The sequence below is a fragment of the Aspergillus heteromorphus genome, assembly GCF_003184545.1.
Source record: "Aspergillus heteromorphus CBS 117.55 chromosome Unknown BO70scaffold_27, whole genome shotgun sequence".
Classification (NCBI taxonomy): domain Eukaryota; kingdom Fungi; phylum Ascomycota; class Eurotiomycetes; order Eurotiales; family Aspergillaceae; genus Aspergillus; species Aspergillus heteromorphus.
In genome coordinates, this window is record NW_020290432.1 from 452870 (window position 1) to 470948 (window position 18079).

General features: G+C 56.9%; 6 protein-coding genes across 6 annotated transcripts; 3 read left to right on the forward strand and 3 right to left on the reverse strand.

The window, feature by feature from the left end:
* Positions 1-200: 200 nt before the first annotated feature.
* Positions 201-1444, reverse strand: BO70DRAFT_321209 (urea carboxylase-associated family protein). The gene is made up of 2 exons (XM_025540504.1): positions 512-1444; positions 201-440 (listed from the first exon to the last, which is right to left on the reverse strand). Exons 1-2 carry the CDS (start codon positions 1248-1250, stop codon positions 241-243), a joined length of 939 nt encoding a protein of 312 aa, XP_025396349.1. The 5' UTR covers positions 1251-1444; the 3' UTR covers positions 201-240.
* A 451-nt stretch (positions 1445-1895) lies between these two features.
* BO70DRAFT_321212 (GTPase BMS1) lies at positions 1896-5784 on the forward strand (the record flags this gene model as incomplete). The annotated part of the gene is made up of 4 exons (XM_025540505.1): positions 1896-1953; positions 2025-2095; positions 2192-2281; positions 2370-5784. The coding sequence occupies 4 exons, from the start codon at positions 1896-1898 to the stop codon at positions 5676-5678; spliced, it is 3528 nt and encodes a 1175-aa protein (XP_025396350.1). The 3' UTR covers positions 5679-5784.
* A 1066-nt stretch (positions 5785-6850) lies between these two features.
* Positions 6851-7981, forward strand: BO70DRAFT_373623 (uncharacterized protein; the record flags this gene model as incomplete). Its single annotated transcript, XM_025544924.1, has 2 exons — positions 6851-7054; positions 7109-7981. The coding sequence occupies 2 exons, from the start codon at positions 6851-6853 to the stop codon at positions 7979-7981; spliced, it is 1077 nt and encodes a 358-aa protein (XP_025396351.1).
* Positions 7982-9014: 1033 nt separating this feature from the next.
* BO70DRAFT_389607 (putative lactoylglutathione lyase (Glo1)) lies at positions 9015-10165 on the forward strand (the record flags this gene model as incomplete). The annotated part of the gene is made up of 4 exons (XM_025546091.1): positions 9015-9054; positions 9117-9379; positions 9497-9739; positions 9996-10165. 4 exons carry the CDS (start codon positions 9015-9017, stop codon positions 10047-10049), a joined length of 600 nt encoding a protein of 199 aa, XP_025396352.1. The 3' UTR covers positions 10050-10165.
* Positions 10166-11643: 1478 nt separating this feature from the next.
* On the reverse strand, positions 11644-14353 carry BO70DRAFT_389608 (CCCH zinc finger and RRM domain protein; the record flags this gene model as incomplete). Its single annotated transcript, XM_025546092.1, has 5 exons — positions 14084-14353; positions 13902-14020; positions 13162-13827; positions 12099-13105; positions 11644-11991 (listed from the first exon to the last, which is right to left on the reverse strand). The coding sequence occupies exons 1-5, from the start codon at positions 14146-14148 to the stop codon at positions 11644-11646; spliced, it is 2205 nt and encodes a 734-aa protein (XP_025396353.1). The 5' UTR covers positions 14149-14353.
* Positions 14354-14851: 498 nt separating this feature from the next.
* On the reverse strand, positions 14852-18062 carry BO70DRAFT_389609 (elongation factor 2; the record flags this gene model as incomplete). Its single annotated transcript, XM_025546093.1, has 6 exons — positions 17803-18062; positions 17659-17674; positions 17473-17530; positions 16753-17408; positions 14919-16697; positions 14852-14869 (listed from the first exon to the last, which is right to left on the reverse strand). Exons 1-6 carry the CDS (start codon positions 17808-17810, stop codon positions 14852-14854), a joined length of 2535 nt encoding a protein of 844 aa, XP_025396354.1. The 5' UTR covers positions 17811-18062.
* Positions 18063-18079: the final 17 nt, after the last annotated feature.

An 18079-nucleotide genomic window follows, 5' to 3' on the forward strand; every position in this document is an offset into this window, starting at 1 on the left:
GCTGCTGTCATGAGATAAAGCATCGCATCCTGCAGACACTCGGACCGTGGGGCTGGGGTTGGGGTTGGATTCTGGACCTTTACTTGTTAGACTACCCATGCGTCGTCTCAGGACACGGATTCATTCCGCGCCTATCAAGATCTGCTCGTCTCGTTACACTGCAGCGAAGTCAGCCTCAAAGAAGCATAGTTGAGATGGGTGTTCTTCATATTGATTGATTACTAGACACATGCTATGCGACTATAGCCCAACATGGCCCGACCCGTCCTGTTCTCTCTGCGGCATCTTCATCCCGTGCATGCCCGCGTACTTCGGACTCTCCGGCGCCGTCCATCCCTCCAGCACTTTAGAATCAGCCAGCTGGTACACTTCCACCCCGAGAGGACGGGTGGTAGCGCCCATGTCCGCCTTCTCCTCCCAGCCCCAGTTCGACAGGTCACCTGTTTCGCTGAAGTCAGTACCTTCCTTACTTGCTATTCAAGAATCTCGCCACCATGACTTGACTGCTTACCTCCCGGACACGCCGACAGCGCACACAGCACGTCGACCTCAGCAAAGAACTCGAAATACTCCCCCGGCTTCGCGGGCGACGTCTCCATGAAATACTTCCCCTCCTCGGTGAGCCCCGTCACCTGAAAAACATTGAGCACGTCGTGCACGTCCAGCTCGTTCAGCCCATACGGCACAACCGCCCGGGTGAGGTTCGAGTGGCAGTGGTAGTCGAAGCTCTCTCCCCCCATGACCAGGTTAACATACGGATCGCACCGCGTACCCAGCAGATCGTGGACCCGGCCTCCGAATTGCGTCGTTCCGAACCCCTTCCCCTCCTTCCGGGCGCCACTCTCATCCAGAACCTCATGCAGCTGGCCGCCTGCCAGCGAGTCTCCCGTGATCGAGACCAGAGGCCGCAGGTACGGCAGGTTCGACCACAAACGGTCGCCGACAGAGACGTGAGACGCGTGGATCTGGCGCGTGCGCGCCGCCCAGAGTCGTTCGCGCGGGTTGTTGGCGTTCCAGATATTCAGGTCGCCCACCTGCGGTCCCTTCGGCGTCGTCAGACGGCAGATATGTCCCGCTGGTACGACCCAGGCCTGGCCCGAGCAGGGACGGATCGTGAACGACGATTCGAGGGTGCGCTGCGAGGGTGAGCTCGCCGTCTCGGAGATAGAGCGGTATAGCTTTGAGGTCGCGTAGATCGCGGAGTCGGAAGAGGCCTGGTAGGCCGGGGGAGGGCGACGTGCGGTGGTCATCTTGTCTGTCTGGTACGGTCGATGTAGAGAGTATAGTATAGAGTGTCCGAGTGAAAGTTAACTCTTAAGACCTGAGGATCCGTCGCTCCAGCGCTGGACCGCATGCTTTAATAGATAGATAGCACATGGCTCAGGCTGCCGCATACGCAAGCCGATCCTCGCAGTCGCAGCGCTCCTTATCGTATCCTGCCCCATCCTGCCCCGCTTTGTCGTGCCAGTTTCCAGACAAGGAGGGTCGTCGCGATAACTCCGGATGATTCCGCACGCCCAAATCGGCCCGATCTGGTGGGGGTTGAGCCCTTATCGCGTGGCCCCGGGCCGGCGATAGTCGAATTAACGGCATCATCGCGTTAGTCATGGCATTTCCTGCCTGAGGCTGTACATCCCGCTTGCGTAAACCTGCCTGAGGCTGCAACCTGTACCGCCCACCCGGCCCCCCATTTTTCTGCCGGAAATCTCGGCTCGGAAGAAAGCGGCGCCCGGCGAAGAAAATGGAAATAATAATTTTAGAGGCCGAGCTTCTGGACCACCCACGAGGCAAGCAGCTCGCCGATTGCGATTGCTCGAATTTTTCTCACTTCACCAGGGGGAAGGTGTCTTTTTTCCGTGAGTGAGTGAGGTTCGCAGAGCCTCGTCTTTGCCAGGATGGAGCAGCAAGCGAACAGGGCGCATCGCCCCGCAAAGGAGAAGAAGAAGTACGAGGGTAAGTTGTTAAAGAGTTGAGATGCTACGCGGGCTGGACTGCATACTGATAAAACTTGGTGTCCTGTCTAGGTCAGAATCCCAAGGCTTTTGCGTTCTCGAATCCAGGAAAGTTGAATAAGGCGGGAGCGAGATCTCATGATGTATGTCGGGCTATACTCCTATGCGCCCGGGTGTTTTGCTGTTTCTGGTTCTGTGGATTGGGCGAGGACGGTCACTGATACCTTGCTGCTGTTTAGATCAAAGAAAAGAGACTTCATGTTCCCCTCGTTGATCGCCTGCCGGAGGAGGCCCCTCCGCTTGTTGTTGCCATTGTCGGACCGCCAGGGGTGAGTACAGTACACTTGGGAGTGATGGATGGATGGATGGATGGATGGGCTTTGGAGGTGTGGTGATGCTGACGAGGTGGTTTTCTAGAGTGGAAAAACGACCCTGATCAAGTCCTTGGTCCGTCGGTACACGAAACAGACCTTAAGCACCCCCACCGGACCGATGACGGTGGTGACATCCAAGAAACGCCGGCTTACGTTCCTCGAATGCCCCTCCGACTCCCTCGCCAGCATGGTCGACGTGGCCAAGATCGCGGACATCGTGCTCCTGATGATTGACGGAAACTACGGCTTCGAGATGGAGACCATGGAGTTCCTGAACGTCCTCTCCTCGCACGGTATGCCCGGAAACGTGTTCGGCATTCTGACCCACCTGGATCTCTTCAAGAAGCAGAGCACCCTGCAGGCCGCCAAGAAGCGCTTGAAGCACCGCTTCTGGAGCGAGCTCTACAACGGCGCAAAGCTGTTCTACCTGTCCGGTGTCGTCAACGGCCGCTACCCGGACCGCGAAATCCACAACTTGTCCCGCTTCCTGTCCGTCATGAAGAACCCCAGACCCCTCATCTGGCGTAACTCCCACCCCTACGCCCTCGCGGATCGCTTCCTCGACATCACCCCGCCGACTCTGATCGAAGAGAACCCGAAATGCGACCGCACGGTTGCGCTCTACGGATATCTGCGCGGCACTAATTTCTCCGCGCAAGGCGCGCGAGTCCACGTCCCGGGTGTCGGTGATTTGACGGTTTCTGGCATCGAGGCCCTCCCGGATCCGTGCCCGACTCCGCACATGGATCAGCAGATCGCCAAGGCCAGTAACGGCAAGCCCAAGCGCAGACTGGGAGAGAAGCAGAAGCTGCTTTTCGCGCCCATGTCCGACGTCGGTGGTGTCTTGGTCGACAAGGATGCTGTGTACATTGATGTCAAATCCTCCAACTTCAACCGCGGCTCGGACGATGAGGAGGACGATGAGGACCGCGGTCTCGGAGAACAGCTGGTGGTTGGTCTCCAGGGTGAGCGCAGGCTCCTGGGAGAGGCGGAAAGCGGTGTGCGTCTGTTCCGTGGCGGCGAAGCCATCGCAAAGGCGGATGACGACAACGAGGCCGCTGGACGGAAGCAGAAGCGAAGCGTCCGCTTCCTGGATGGAGAAGACAAAGCTGCGTCAGAAGACGAAGGGTTTGAAAGTGGTGAGGATGAGGAGGATGATGACGAGGATGAGGAGATCGGCAGCGATGAAGAAATTGATGCCTCTGCCCCCGCGGACTTTGAGGCCAATTTCAAGGAGAGGCAGAACGGCAACGTTCGCCAGAAGGAGGACGAGCTTGAGTTTGCCGACTCGGACTCGGATCTCGGTTCCATCTCGTCTGTCGAAGATCAGATCCTGGAAAGCGGCGATGAAGATGAAGACGAGGATGACGACGAGGAGGATGACGAGGACGAGGAGGGTGAGGTTCGCTGGAAGGAGAACATGCTTGCCAACGCCAAGGCCCTTCACTCGAAACGCCCCAAGTTCCGCATCACCGACCTGTCGCGCATGCTGTACGATGAAACCATTACGCCTGCTGATGTGATCCGCACATGGAGCGGCAAGGTGGAGACTCCCGACGAGGAGGACCAGGAAGGCGAAGAGGACGATACCTTTTTCCGAAAGACCAACGTTGAGCTGGAAGAGGCATTGGAGTACCGTGCCGTCCCGGAATACGACTACGAGAAGCTGGAAGAGAAGTGGCAAGACGAGGAGATGATCGAGTCTCTGCGGTCCCGCTTCTCCACTGCCAAACTTTCTGGCGATGGCGATGGCTCGGACGATGACTTTGATGAGGATGATGAGGATGATGAGGGCGATGGAGAGTTCGAAGATCTGGAGACCGGCGAGGAGTTCCACGGTCTGTCTGATGAAGAAGATGCCGAGGGTGAAACCCGGGAGGACGGCCCTGTGGACTTGGATGCAGAGCGAGAACGCAATGCGAAAAAGAAAGAGGAGTTGCGGCTACGATTCGAGGAAGAGGACCGTGAAGGGTTCGGCAACTCCAAGGACAATTCACGAGGGGCCGGTGGTACGGGCGAGGAAGAGTTCGGCGAGGATGACTGGTACGATGCACAGAAGGCCAAGATGCAAAAGCAGATCGACGTGAACCGCGCCGAATTCGACCTGCTCGACCCGGCTGCGCGGGCTCGCGCGGAGGGCTTCAAGGCGGGAACCTATGCGCGCATTGTGCTTGAGAACGTGCCCTGCGAGTTCTCCACCAAGTTCAACCCCCGTTATCCGGTGATCGTGGGTGGACTGGCACCGACGGAGGACCGGTTCGGCTACGTGCAGATCCGCATCAAGAGACATCGTTGGCACAAGAAGATCCTCAAGAGCAACGACCCTCTCATCTTCTCGCTTGGCTGGCGCCGCTTCCAGACGTTGCCGATGTACAGCACCTCGGACAGTCGGACGCGTAACCGCATGCTCAAGTACACGCCCGAACACATGCATTGCTTTGCCACGTTCTACGGGCCTCTGGTGGCGCCCAACACCGGTTTCTGCTGCATGCAGTCCTTCTCCAACAAAGCCCCCGGGTTCCGCATTGCCGCCACCGGTGTGGTGCTGAGCGTCGACGAGCACACGGAGATCGTGAAGAAGCTCAAGCTCACCGGTCATGCGTACAAGATCTTCCGCAACACGGCCTTCATCAAGGACATGTTCAACTCGTCGCTCGAAATCGCCAAGTTCGAAGGCGCATCGATCCGGACCGTGTCCGGCATCCGGGGTCAGATCAAGCGTGCGCTCAGCAAGCCGGAGGGATGCTTCCGTGCCACCTTCGAGGACAAGATCCTCATGAGCGACATTGTCTTCCTCCGAGCCTGGTACCCGATCAAGCCCCACCGCTTCTACAACCCCGTGACGAACCTGCTGGATCTGAACGAGGAGACGCCCGGCGACAACGGCTGGCAGGCGATGCGCCTGACGGGCGAGGTGCGTCGCGAGAAGGGCATCCCCACGCCCTTGCTCAAGGAATCGAAGTACCGCCCGATCGAGCGCCAGGAGCGCCACTTCAACCCGCTCCGCGTGCCCCGCAAGCTGGCGGCGGAGCTTCCCTTCAAGTCGCAGATCACCAAGATGCGCGGCCGCAAGGACAAGACGTACATGCAGAAGCGGGCGGTGGTGCTGGGCGGCGAGGAGAAGAAGGCGCGGGACCTCATGCAGAAGCTCAACACGCTGCGCAATGATAAGCAGGCCAAGCGCGCGGTCAAGCAGGAGGAGCGCCGCAAGGTGTACCGGGCCAAGGTCGCGGAGGGGCTGGAGAAGAAGGCCGAGCGCGAGAAGAGGGAGCGCGACGACTACTGGCGCCGCGAAGGTAAGAAGCGCAAGAACACCGACAGCGAAGGGGGAGGGGGCAAGAAGCGCCGGTGAAGCAGGGCCGTTGTTGCTTTTTGGGATTGTTAAAAGTTACTGTGAATAATGTCGATGTGTATCTACCTACATGTTGCATGGTGGCGGGCGTTGAATCCTACCTGGCCGATGCGATCGTCGGCCGTGTTGTTTCTATCTGTCTTTCTACTACTCATGATGCTCTATACCAGGAATAGATTGTTGTTTCCACGAGTACTCCGAGTACCTCCGAGTACCTCCGAGTGCCTCCGAGGATTCTGGGCGGGATCACGTGTACCGTATTGACAGCACGTGACCGCGCCGCGAACGCGTCGGCCTTTCGGTCTCGTCTCGTCTCGTCCTCGCCTTCGCCTCCTGCAAGTCGATCGAACAGATCCCCTCCCCCCAGGATTCCTGTCCATCTTCCCCCTCCGTGGGCTGCCAGCGCCCAGATCGCTTCCTCGCCGGCCAATTCCTCCCCATGTAGCCTGGCCTGCTTTCATATGGCATTCTCCCCTCCATTCCCTCGCGATCTCCGGCCCTGCCTCCGCCGTCGGGAGTAAAGACCAACGCAACGGGCTTTGTTTGTCCCACGCCTTGCGCGGGTAGATTCCTCGGATCAGCCCCTTGCAGCAGCCAGCAGCCAGCCTGCGTCCCGGAATCCCATCTGGATCCCACCTGGTGCCAGGTGGGCGGTTGCAGCCTCAATCGCTCAGTGGCCGTGGGCTTGACAGCTCATCTAGATAGACTGCAACCGCTTCTGCTGGCTTCGGAGGAATGATCGAGCCCCACATCCGAGCGTCGTGTTGAATCCCGTTCCGTTGCAGCTCCCTCGCCGCTCCATCAGCATGAGCCGATCGTCGCGCTTAGATGGGCGCCAACACATGCACTCTTCCCACTCTCCGCTGCAGCTGGATTCGCGGCATGCTGAAGCCGCCCGCAACCACCCCCTCACAGTTCCCAGCGATTCGGACCTGGAGCACACCAGCGCGTCATCGTCAGACCCGGCTGTAAAGTCGCCAGACGACCCAGACCCCTCGCTATATAAGCACCAGAGACACCCCTCCCACTCTCCATTCCCCGCGGGGCTGGCCTCCATTCCGCAAGAGCCCCCGGATTCTTCCACTACACTGCCCTCGTCGCGCGTCCGGGTGCCGTCAGAACCTGCATGGACGAGCGTGCACGCGTCCACGCATGGACAGGTCGTGCCCGACATGTTGGCTTCCAGTATCCACCGCCGTCCGCCGGTATTAGCACCGCGCAGCCCGTCGGATGATAATGCCGGGCAGAAGAGGACGGCAGCTGGCGTCGCCAAGGGTCTTTCGGATACGTCGGGCGTGGCTCATGTAGGGGTAGGGGTCGAGAGGCGTCGATCGAGAAGCATCGGGTCGCTTTCGCGGGAGAGCAAGATCGCAGCGGTAAATCAACCCCTGTGACCATGGGCCATGACGCATCAGTGCTGATCAGAGTAGCTGTCCGTTCACCTGCGCACGCGGCTGTCGTACGCCGCGGCCAAAATCGAGAAGAACAGGAAGACTCACACTCACGGCCACTCGCGATCCCCGAGCACGGACTCTCCGATCAAGATCGAGCACCTGGTCTCCCTGGGCGAGCCAGAAACCCAACAGTTGGTCGCCTTGAATCCGCCTCCAACCTCCCACACCCACCCTCTGAATGGCCCTGCCCGACTATCCCCCGTGGCCTGGTCCGCAGAGGCATCGCCATCTCCACCTGATCCGAAACCACACCTCCCTGTCCAGGCGCGCCCCAAACTCGCCCCGCCAGCAGACATCATCGCCAGCGCAGGCAGCAGCAGCAGTCGACGCCGCCGCCCGAACCCCAACGAGGTGACTAAGCCGACGCACTTCCCCCCTTTCCTGCACCGCAGGCACCACTCGCAGCAGGAGTTTGGGGTGTCCAGACCAGCAGCAAACCTAGAGCGAGTGCTCGTCCCGGGGACGCCCCCGCTGCGGCCGTCCAGCCAGAACACCTCCACGCCGACGCCGACGCCGACGCCGTATAATGGCAGCAGCGCGATGGAGCAGGACGCCATTGAGACGCTGCTCTTCATGTCCAGCCCGGGCCACTCCCACTCGGGCTACCACTCCTCGCAGCCCTCGCAGCGTCACCTGCCCTTCCAGAGCAGCAGCGACTCGCGCGGATCGGATGCCCGCGTGCCGTGCAGCCAGGATTCACATGTCGGCGCGGACCATGGGCGCCCGGTATACGGATTCCGCGGGCAGTCGATTGGTCTGGAAGCGCAGGCGGGCGATGAGATTGACCGCATGCTGGACCAGATGGACAGTGATAGTGATGATGAGTTTGAGGGGGGAAGCGGTGAATAGTTGTCTATTTACTGGGCTTTTGGTAACTGGATGAATCCGGCCGCACCTTTTTTCAGGCTTATGGGACTATCATGATACGCTTGAAGCACTGACTTGGTTTTTGGGGATGTTGGTGAAAAGTATATAAACTGTTATCAGACAGACAGACAGACAGACTAGACCTTTTTTACTTGAGATGACTCTGGGATAGCTGGGAATAGCTGGAAAGAGAAGGAATCAGCTGGATAAGCCTGGGATTTTGCTGGGTTTTGACTGACATCAATCCCCGATATGAGATGGAGCAGTTGACACTGTCCCTGCCTGCATCTGGATTCTCTAGAATAAAGTCCACATCTTAGGGCTTCTTCTATCCTATCCTATCCTACACTACAGTACACTACCTGCCAGGCATAAAGAAGTTCACAATCCAAATATCCAAATATCCAAACCCTGTGGTGGGAATCCCCGGCCCGAACAGCCGTCGAGGTACAGGTCATGATTGAGTCATGGATGGCTGTCCAGTAGAAATTACCCTGTAGTTTTGTGTCAGAACATTTATTTTCCTATTGCTATCGCTATTACTATCATCTACAATGGAGATGGTCCATGCCAACACCATCACCCTTGAGTTCAACATCCGGCACATCACTTTCGTGCTGCATCTGGTGACCCTCTTTGGTTTTACCTCCACGTCGATCTTTACGTGTCTTTTCTGTTCGATCTCACCCTCGCCTGAGTCTGAGCCCGAGCCTGAGCCCCCTTTCTTGCTCTGGATCCTGGGCCAGATTCCCCCGTTGCTGATACAGCTGGCCATTAAGAATCCGTTTGAGAGGCAGCTTAATCGGTTGTATTGGGGGCAGAATTGGGGTCAAAGGCAAAGGCAAAGTCAGAGCCACAATCAAAACCAAGAACCAGCTTAATCATCGTTCTGTCGCTTCACGGCCTATCTCATCTTGATCATCCCAATATACCCCCATAAGACGACTATTAATTACGGTTACCCCATCACCAACCCTCCCATCTCAAACCTCCACCTCCACCTCCTCCCAAAACAATGACGACCAACAACCCCCCAGGCGTCCTCCTCCCAGGAGGTCATCCACGAGGATCCGAAGCAGCAGGAGAAGGGAATCAAACCCCCTTCCCCCCCCACCAGCCACCAAATCCTACCACCTCAACCACTTCATGCTCCGCACCACCGACCCCACCTCCACCCTGCACTTCTACCTCGACCTCATGGGCATGCGCACCGTCTTCACCCTCAACGCCGGCCCCTTCACCATCTACTACCTGGGCTACCCGGCCACCGACGCCGACCGCGCCGACGTGGCCCGCTGGGCCGAGCGCACCGCCCATATCCCCACCCTGACGAGGACGTTGGGGTTGTTGGAGTTTTATTACATGCATGGTTCGGAGAATGTTGTCACCACTGCCACAGCCGCCACCGATTCTTCCTCTCCTTCCTCCAGAGCTGTAGATGCAACTGCAACTGCAACTGCAGCTTCAGCTCCACCCACCGGCTATAATAACGGAAAGGTATCAAGCGGGAATATCCCTCCGAATCTCGGATTCGGCCACCTTGGCTTCTCGGTTCCGGATGTTGGGGAGGCGGTGGAGAGGCTGAGGGGGGAAGGGGTCAGGGTTATCAAGGAGTTGGGGGAGGTGGGCAGGGAGACGGTGCCGATTAGTGAGTGGGAGGTGAGTAGGGGGATCGCGCACGAGGCGCTCCAGGGGGGGTTTTTGCGGATTTGGGCGAGGATTGCGTGTGTTGAGGATCCGGTTAGTATTTCCTTCTCTCTTCTTTTTTTTTTTTATTTTTTTTTGTTGTTTGTTTGTTTTCTTGGGGGGTGGAGAGGGAGAAGGGGGTGGTAGTGGTAAGTACTAGGATTGGACTACTTGGGGGAATGGAGTGTGGGATATATATATTATATACTATAGGATGGGAGGGGGATCTATAGGCCTGGCTGCCTGAATTCACCTTAATTGACTGACTGACTGTTGCCATGACACACTGACTGATTGATTACGACTGCAGAATGGGTATATGGTCGAACTGGTCCCGCAGGATATGGAGGGGATGACTTCTTGACTTCTTGACTGACTGACTGACTGACTGACTCATTCACCGGACCCGATAGAGTCTGGATACAATACACTGGCTACTAGTGAGCTAGCTGCATTGGGGTGTGGCGTGGTGAAGTCTGGAGGTATAAATCGGATGAAACATCTGTCTACCATGCAGTACTATATAATCTGGTTGGGTGGTTAACAGCACACAACCCAGGCTGCTTCCTCATGATGAAGTGTATCTTTTTGGTTGGTTCAAGGGAATGGAAATTGGACAATTACTGTAGCAGTTACAGGTAAAGAATGGGTCGATTGCACAACTACTACTATTATTCTTATCAGCAAGTAAAAGCAGATAGGACTGGGTGGAGGGTGGAGGGTGTAGTACAGTAGTGGTAGTAGTATCCATACATCCATACATCCATCTCATAGAGCCAGAGTTACACTACTAATACACTATACCACTCAAGCTACTACTACACCGAATCAATAAACCAACCACGATACAATCATCAGTCATCTTCAATCTGCATGAACAGCCAAAGACAGCAGAATCCGATGTAGATCTTAACAAAAAAGAAATCGAAGCAATTACCCCCCCCCAAAGAACAACTCCTGAGAAGCTTGGTAAGTCCCCAGGAAACATAATTGTTACCTTCAGACCGTGGCAGAGGTAAAGGTGTAGACTAGAATCTAGATAGGGTCTCCGTACTCATAAATGATAAACCCCAACTTTATCATATAGACTAATGTAAGGGATGATATCCGCGGGACATGCATACTTACAAGGGTGAAGCCCACCTCCTCCCGGATGTACTTGAGTATACTTATAGTATATATGGGATTCTAAGGGTCCGCAGGTAACTGCGGGTAACTCATGTTAGCCCTTTGGCTCAGTGGCAACAACTCCCCTACTAGTAGACCGTTGGTGTCTTTCACTAACTTAACTCTTATTATTACTGATTAATTTTATATTCTGAATAATCTGGGAAAGTATCAAACAGTCTAGTCTAGTATATTTATTTATTTTAAAATCTCTAAATTCTATAAAATCTATATCTATATCTATATCTATATCTCTACTAATCTCTTAATCCAGTCTAAATAATTCTCTACTATTCTTATGCTTCTCCAAGACCAACCCTACTATAAGTATTCTCTATCTTAGATAACCGCTCTATCTTATTCTTGTCTTCATTATAATCTTTATTGCCGGCTCTCTTCTAACTCTCATCTTCTTTATTCCTGATCCTGATCACTGCAGTGGCGCTATCGCCCAGTATACGACCTGGCGGGTGTGCTTCTGATCACTTTTGGTAATTCTTCCATATACAAATCATCACTCAACACCAATAACTCATACAACCCTCAATCTATCCCGAGTAAGAATATAAGAAGATAGAAAAAGAAAGGAAAAGAAAAGAAAAGAAAAGAATATGCAGTTTTTACCCATCCACTTAACGCCCAATCGACCAAGCAAAGCCTATCCCACAACAACAGCAGCAGCAGAGGCATCTATCTACCTTCCCATCCATCCCCATCCATCCATCTCACCCCATCCCATCATCCCTCAAGTATAGGTATGTATGTATGTATGTATGTATGTACGTATCCTCTCACTCCACCCCCCAACTATCATCCACCTCCGCCACATCATAATCCACATCCGCATGCCCCTGTCCCTGCCCCGCCCCCACACCACCATCTTTCCTCCCCCCCTCAGCCCCAATATCCATGACCGTGTCCTCATCCGAAGCCGTCTTCATGTCCGACGGGACAGAGCCAGAAGTCGACCCCAGGCTGATGGGCGGGTTGGCCACCCAGGTGAGCTGCACCTGGCCGACGGAGGGGATGTCTCGCGTGCCGAACATGAATTTCTCCGCGAGGTAGCGCTCCTTGAATGCGATGACGAGGGAGTCGGGTTGTTCGGCGCTGGGCTCGATGGATTCGTATTCGCCGACGCCCTGGTTTGGTTAGATTATCATTTAGATTCGTTTCATGTAGGAGTGTGGAATGGTGTTATGGATGAGAGGAGAGAGAATCTAATAGGGAGAGTAGTAGGGCAACTCACAATCAAAAACTGTCGCAGCGCCTCGTCCTTCTCCGGGGTAAACTCCACCCCCGAGACAGCCACCCGTCTGGGCCGGTTATCAAGACGAAGAACACCACCACGACCACGCGCAATACCTCCACCACGCCCACGATATCCACCGCGGTACGACGGGTCATACCCTCCGCGTCCACGCGGTGCGAAGCTCCCGCGCCCGAATCCCCTGCCACGGCCACGGTACGAGTACGGGGAGGCCGTAGGATCAATACCCAGGCTTTGGGCTTCGGCTTCGAGGGCGGCGAGCTGCGCGCGAAGTTTCCGAGTCTGGTCGCTGACGTCTTCCTGGGTCTGGCCGTCGTCATCTCTAGCGGCGGCGGCAGAGGTCCCGTTGCTGCTGTCCTGTCCGCCAAGGCGCTGCAGAAGCCGCTGTTTCTCTTCTTGCTGCTTCTTGAGGAGCTCCTCGCGCTGGCGCTCAAGCGCTTGCTTGGCTTCTTCGGTTTCCTTGCGCTTTTTCAGCTTCTCCTCGTGCACTTTCTGGGCTTCTTCCTGCTGGCGCTCGAACTCTTCGCGGTCGAAGGACGGGCCCTCGGAGCCGTCGCCTGCGGGGCGTTGCTCCCCGTTGCGGTCGTTTCGGGGCTTGTGCCAGTAGACTTTGACGAAGCGGTTGTCGAAGATCACCTTGGGGCTTGACCATGCGCGCTTGGCGGCGGCGTGGTCGGCGAAGGTGATCAGCGCGAGGCGTCGGTGGAGCTGCAGAGAGATGTCGACAATTTCGCCGTACTGGGAGAAGAACTCCCGCACGTTGGCTTCATCCAGCTTGTCGTCGGGGATCTGCTCCACCACGATCGTCACAATCGAGGCATCGTCGTTAGGCCCAGCCGCAGAGAACTCAGACCGACGTCCCCGGCCGCCGAACCCGCCTCTCTCTCCCCCGCGACCACGACCACGCCCTCTCTCACCACCCCGCATGGGCGGATCCGTGCGTCGTTGAAAGTCGGTAACAAGGTTCGAGGAAGCTGGATCGTATTCTGCAAACCCATAATTAGCACATCACACCAACCACGCCAGCCGGATATCAACTTACCATCCTCCTGACCACCCGGGACAGCATCATGCTGGTACGGACACGTCGCGCCGAGATAGCAGATGCCCTGGGTCTCGTAAAACGGACAGCGCTCCGAGCTCTTCGGGCCCATCTGCTCCGGCGATGGACCGGGACCGCCACCCTGAGGCGGCATCGGCATGGGCGGCATCCCGGGCATCTGCGGGAAGCCCATGCTCTGCAGCGCCATCATCGCGGCCATGGGATCGTTCTGGTCGAAGCCCGGGAACGCCGGCGGCATGACCTGGAACGCACCTGGATGGTGAAACTGAGGCGGTACCCCGGGACCTGCACGGCCGTCCCTGCCCATCCAGTCACCTCTGCCGCCGCCGCGTCCCCGACGGGGGGTCTTGAATGCGCGGTTGTGGGGAGCATCGTCGCGCTCCTGCTCCGCCTGGAATCCTTCGTGGTAGCTACGTTTGCGGTTGAAGTTGGGGTTCTCAAGTTGCGACTGCGGGATGCCGCCCATGGGGGCGCCATATGGGCCTTTGGGCTGTCCGGCCGGGGACGAGAAAGGGTGCGGTGGCTGGGAGGGAGCTCCGGACGCGGGACCGTCGGTTGACTGGCCCTGCGCGAAGGTCGGGGCGGCAGGCGCTGGCGGTTTGGACGCGAAGGTATCGAAGAGCTCGTCGACGAACTCGTTGGTGTCTGTATGTGCGATGCTAGTCAGTTCCAGGCGCATTTCTAGACACACGGGGCGGAGTCGGTCGGTGCACACGAACGTTCTCTCAGAAAGTCCTCCAGATTCTCCACGGACGCCTTGCGGATCTCGTCGTCCGGAGCATCGGTTCTGATCAGCGCCAGGACGTAGTCGGCCAGGACGTCGGAGTCGGCGTCGGATCTAGGTCGCGCAGATGCCCGTTAGCTTGGGGAACGGAACGCTGCGCGGTGTTGGGCATCTTACATGTCTTCGAGCTTCTTCACCACCCACATCTTGACCTCGTTTGCCTCATTCTCGGTGAGCTGCATGCTGCCGCACGGGTCGCGGTTGCACGCGACGACTCCGGGAAATTCGTGCCTCGAGGAGCTTTGGGTGCAGCGATGTTGGGCAGCTGGGCGCAAGTCACAACCACGGGTTCAAACGGATACGGTGGATGCAGTAGGTTCAATAACAGGGCAGCGAGGGATCTTGGGGAGTTGCAAGCGGACGATCAAAGCATGGCGGAGAAGAGAGAGAAGCGCGAGGTTCCGTCACAGAGCTTTGCGGATCGAACAGGCCGCGGAAACGCGAGCGACGCGGATGACCGAATGGCACGTGACTGTTCGCCAGTTGGCGGCCAGCTTGGCAGGATGACCCCTTAGTTACCTTCATTTCATTTCCACTGTCTAAATCCCACCATTCTACTCTGTATATTCACCACCAATTCGCGTAGAGCTACACTACCCTACAGCACCAATTGAACTTAACCATCTCATATTTTTCCAACCGAGGAACAGTAAAAGCAACTATGGAAAATCCCTCGTGGTCGTTAAACGTAAAAATGAAGCTAGCATATGCACGTGCACCTGGATTCTACTCTAGGTCTCGAAAATCCACATACGACATGAAGCTGTGTTCTCTCGTTTTGTTCTTCCCCCTCAACGTGGACAGGGTATTGCGTTCGTCAATCTCATAAACAGAGGATTCCACCCTTCACAGGCTCGAGGCAGAGTCGGCTTGCGTGGAACATTTTTACAGCTTGTCGTAGTACTGTGACCGTTAGCATTGTCATGAGAGGTAACAGGGAAAGGACACTCACGTTGTCGTAGCCGGGGACGGCCTCCTTGAGACCCTTGCGCTTACGCATCTCCTGCACGATCTGGCCAGTCTTGCTGGAAGCGTCAAGAGGAGAACCACCAGGGAAGATGGCCCAGTGGTCGAAGACACACTGGGGGAAGGCCTGACCACCGGTGGCCTGGCGGAGCTCACCGGGGAAGCCGAAGGACTCGTTGACGGGCAGGTAGGCCTTGACGTTGAACAGGGGAGTACCGGGGCGCTGCTCCTCAGTGTAGACGTGACCACGGCGGCGGGTGAGCACACCGTAGATACCACCCATGGCCTGCTCGGGCACCTGGATCTCGACGTTGAAGATGGGCTCCAGGATACCGGGGTCGGCAAGCATGGTAGCGGCGTACAGGACACGACGAGCAGTGGGGATGATCTGACCACCACCACGGTGGATGGCATCGGCGTGGAGGGTAACATCGAGGATGTTGAAGCGGATGGAGCGCATGGGCTCCTCAGCGATGGGACCCTCACGGGTGGCCCACTGGAAACCGGAGACGACGGAGTCCTTGATTTCGTTGAGGTACTGGACGGCCTTGGTCTGGTCAACCAGCAGGTTGGCACCGGAGGTGTCGGGACCGAAGCACCAGATCTTACGAGCATCGGTGACGTCCCAGCCGTACTCGTCAGCGAGGAGACGGGCACGGGCCTTGAAATCGTCACGGGGGGTGATCTTGCCGGCCTCGATGGCGAGGGAGACCTCCTCGTCAAGGGGCTGAGCGGTCAGGTACAGACGGTTGTGCTTGTTGGGGGACTTGGACAGAGCAGTCATGCTGGACTCGCCGCCGACGGTCTCACGGTAGGAGACGACGGGGTCGGAGATACGGAGGGGAACACCAGCGTGGTCCTCCTCGAGATCCTTCAGGCAAATCTCCAGGTGGAGCTCACCGGCACCGGCGACGATGTGCTCACCGGACTCGGAGATCATGGTCAGGACACAGGGGTCAGACTTGGACAGACGCTTGAGACCCTCGACCAGCTTGGGCAGATCCTGGGCGTTCTTGACCTCGACGGAGCGCTGCACGACGGGGGAGACGGAGAACTTCATGACCTTCAGGTTGTGGGCAGTCTCGGAGGTGGAGAGAGTACCAGACTTGAGCAGGAACTGGTCAACACCGACCAGACCGACGATGTTACCGGAGGGAACGTTCTCGATGGGCTCGACGAAACGTCCCATCATCAGGATGGTACGCTGGATGTTCTTGATGAAGAGGTCGTCCTTCTTGCCAGGGGTGTAGTTGGGACCCTGGATACGGACCTTGAGACCGGACTTGACGGTACCGGAGTAGACACGACCGAAAGCGTAGAAACGACCCTTGTCGGAGGTGGGCACCATCTTGGAGACGTACAGCATCAGAGGAGCCTTGGGGTCACAGTCACGGATACCGATGGCGCACTCGTCGTCGTGGGGACCCTCGTACAGAGTCTCCATACGGTACTTCTGGGCAGTGACGGGAGAGGGCAGGTGGATACAGATCATCTCCAGCATGGCGTCGGCAGCGGGCAAGAACTTGCGCATGACAGTCTTGAGGAGCTGCTTGCCAGCAAGGTCCTTCTCGTCGCTAGTGAGCTTGATGTCGAGCTTCTCAAGGAGAGCGGGGATCTGGTCCTTCTTGTCGTTGTTGATGGTCTGGAAGATCTTGAAGATGGGGTCCAGAACGAACTGGTTGAAAGCACGCTCAACGGGCTTGCCGTCGACCTCGGGCTGGCTCTTGGACCACTTCTTGGTCTTGGGGTTGAAGTAGTTGTCGCCCTGGTGGTTGTTAGAGTGGATTCACACGACACGTAGAAAGAAGAATCAAACTCACCCACAGACGCTCAAGCATCTTCTTGCGGTCAACACCGAACTTCTTGGCGAACTTGACGGCGAACTGGCGGACAGTGAAAGCCCAGCCGTGGAGACCGGAACCGAAGGCAACGGTACCCTTCTCGGCGTAGACCTGGACGTCACCGAGGACCTTGTCGAAGTAGGTGGCGATGATGACGTTGACGGACTCGATGGTACGAGAGAAGGACTGGTACAGGTCCTCCTTGGAGACCTGGAGTTCGAGCAGAGCACGGTCGACCTTGTTGATGATCAGGACGGGCTTGATACGCTCGGTCAGGGCCTGACGCAGGACGGTCTCGGTCTGGACACAGACACCGGAGACACAGTCGACGACGACCAGGGCACCGTCAGTGACACGGAGAGCGGCGGTGACCTCGGAGGAGAAGTCAACGTGACCGGGGGAGTCGATCAGGTTGATCAGGAACTCAGAGCCGTCGACCTTCTGGGGGATCTCCTTGAGATCCTCCTCATCGGGGAACTTGGCGTAGAGGGAGATGGCGGTGGACTTGATGGTGATACCACGGTCCTGCTCATCGGGACGGGTGTCCATGTAACGACCCTCACCAGCCTTAGCGGCGGAGATGATACCGGCACGCTGGACCAGGGAGTCGGACAGGGTGGACTTTCCGTGATCGACTGTGGGCGGCATCCGTCAGCATACGATCCGACATACCCGGGAACCTCCAGAGAGAAAACATACCGTGAGCAATGACGGACATGTTACGGATGTTAGCCGGCCTGTCCATCAGGCTACGGATCTATGTCATCATAGTTAGTATCCATCGTACTGCTGTGTGCGTCTCCATCTTGCGGCTGGGGTGGTCTCGTCGGTGCTAAGACACCTCGAAGCCGGTTGGGTTGGATGCGGGGCATGTAGAGAACGGACCTCTTCGATAGTGAAGCTAGAGAGAGCATCGTTAGCACGCTATATCCTTGAGGATGATTTAGGTTTTCCCATCCCCGTCGAGGCATGAACCATCGAGGGAAGGAGCAGGGTGGTGGTGGTGGTGGTGATGGTGGTGGTACGTACTTAACCATCTTGACTGATTTTTCCTGTCAAGGGCCGTAGAGGCGGGGTTGTATAATAGAAAAGAGGAAGAACGACACACAAAGGACCAGGACCGAGAGCTAGCTCGACCACTGAATCAATAGGACAAAAAAGGTGCCTATGTGCGCTGCTCTGGGGGGAAGAGAGACAGAGATGGCTTCGCGGAGGAAGGTGAGGGAGGAGAAAAGGAAAAGAGGGCGGGCGAGGAGGAGAAGGAAGAGGGGAAGAAGAGGAAGAAAGCGAGAGGGCGGCAGGTGGG

What these genes read in the sequence shown, in the direction of transcription:
- BO70DRAFT_321209 (XM_025540504.1), bottom strand. Translation starts at nt 1,250, where the DNA reads ATGACCACCGCACGTCGCCCTCCCCCGGCCTACCAGGCCTCTTCCGAC. An exon ending in GCTGTCGGCGTGTCCGGGAG is followed by an intron (nt 441 to 511) that starts GTAAGCAGTCAA and finishes TCAGCGAAACAG; the next exon opens with GTGACCTGTCGAACTGGGGC.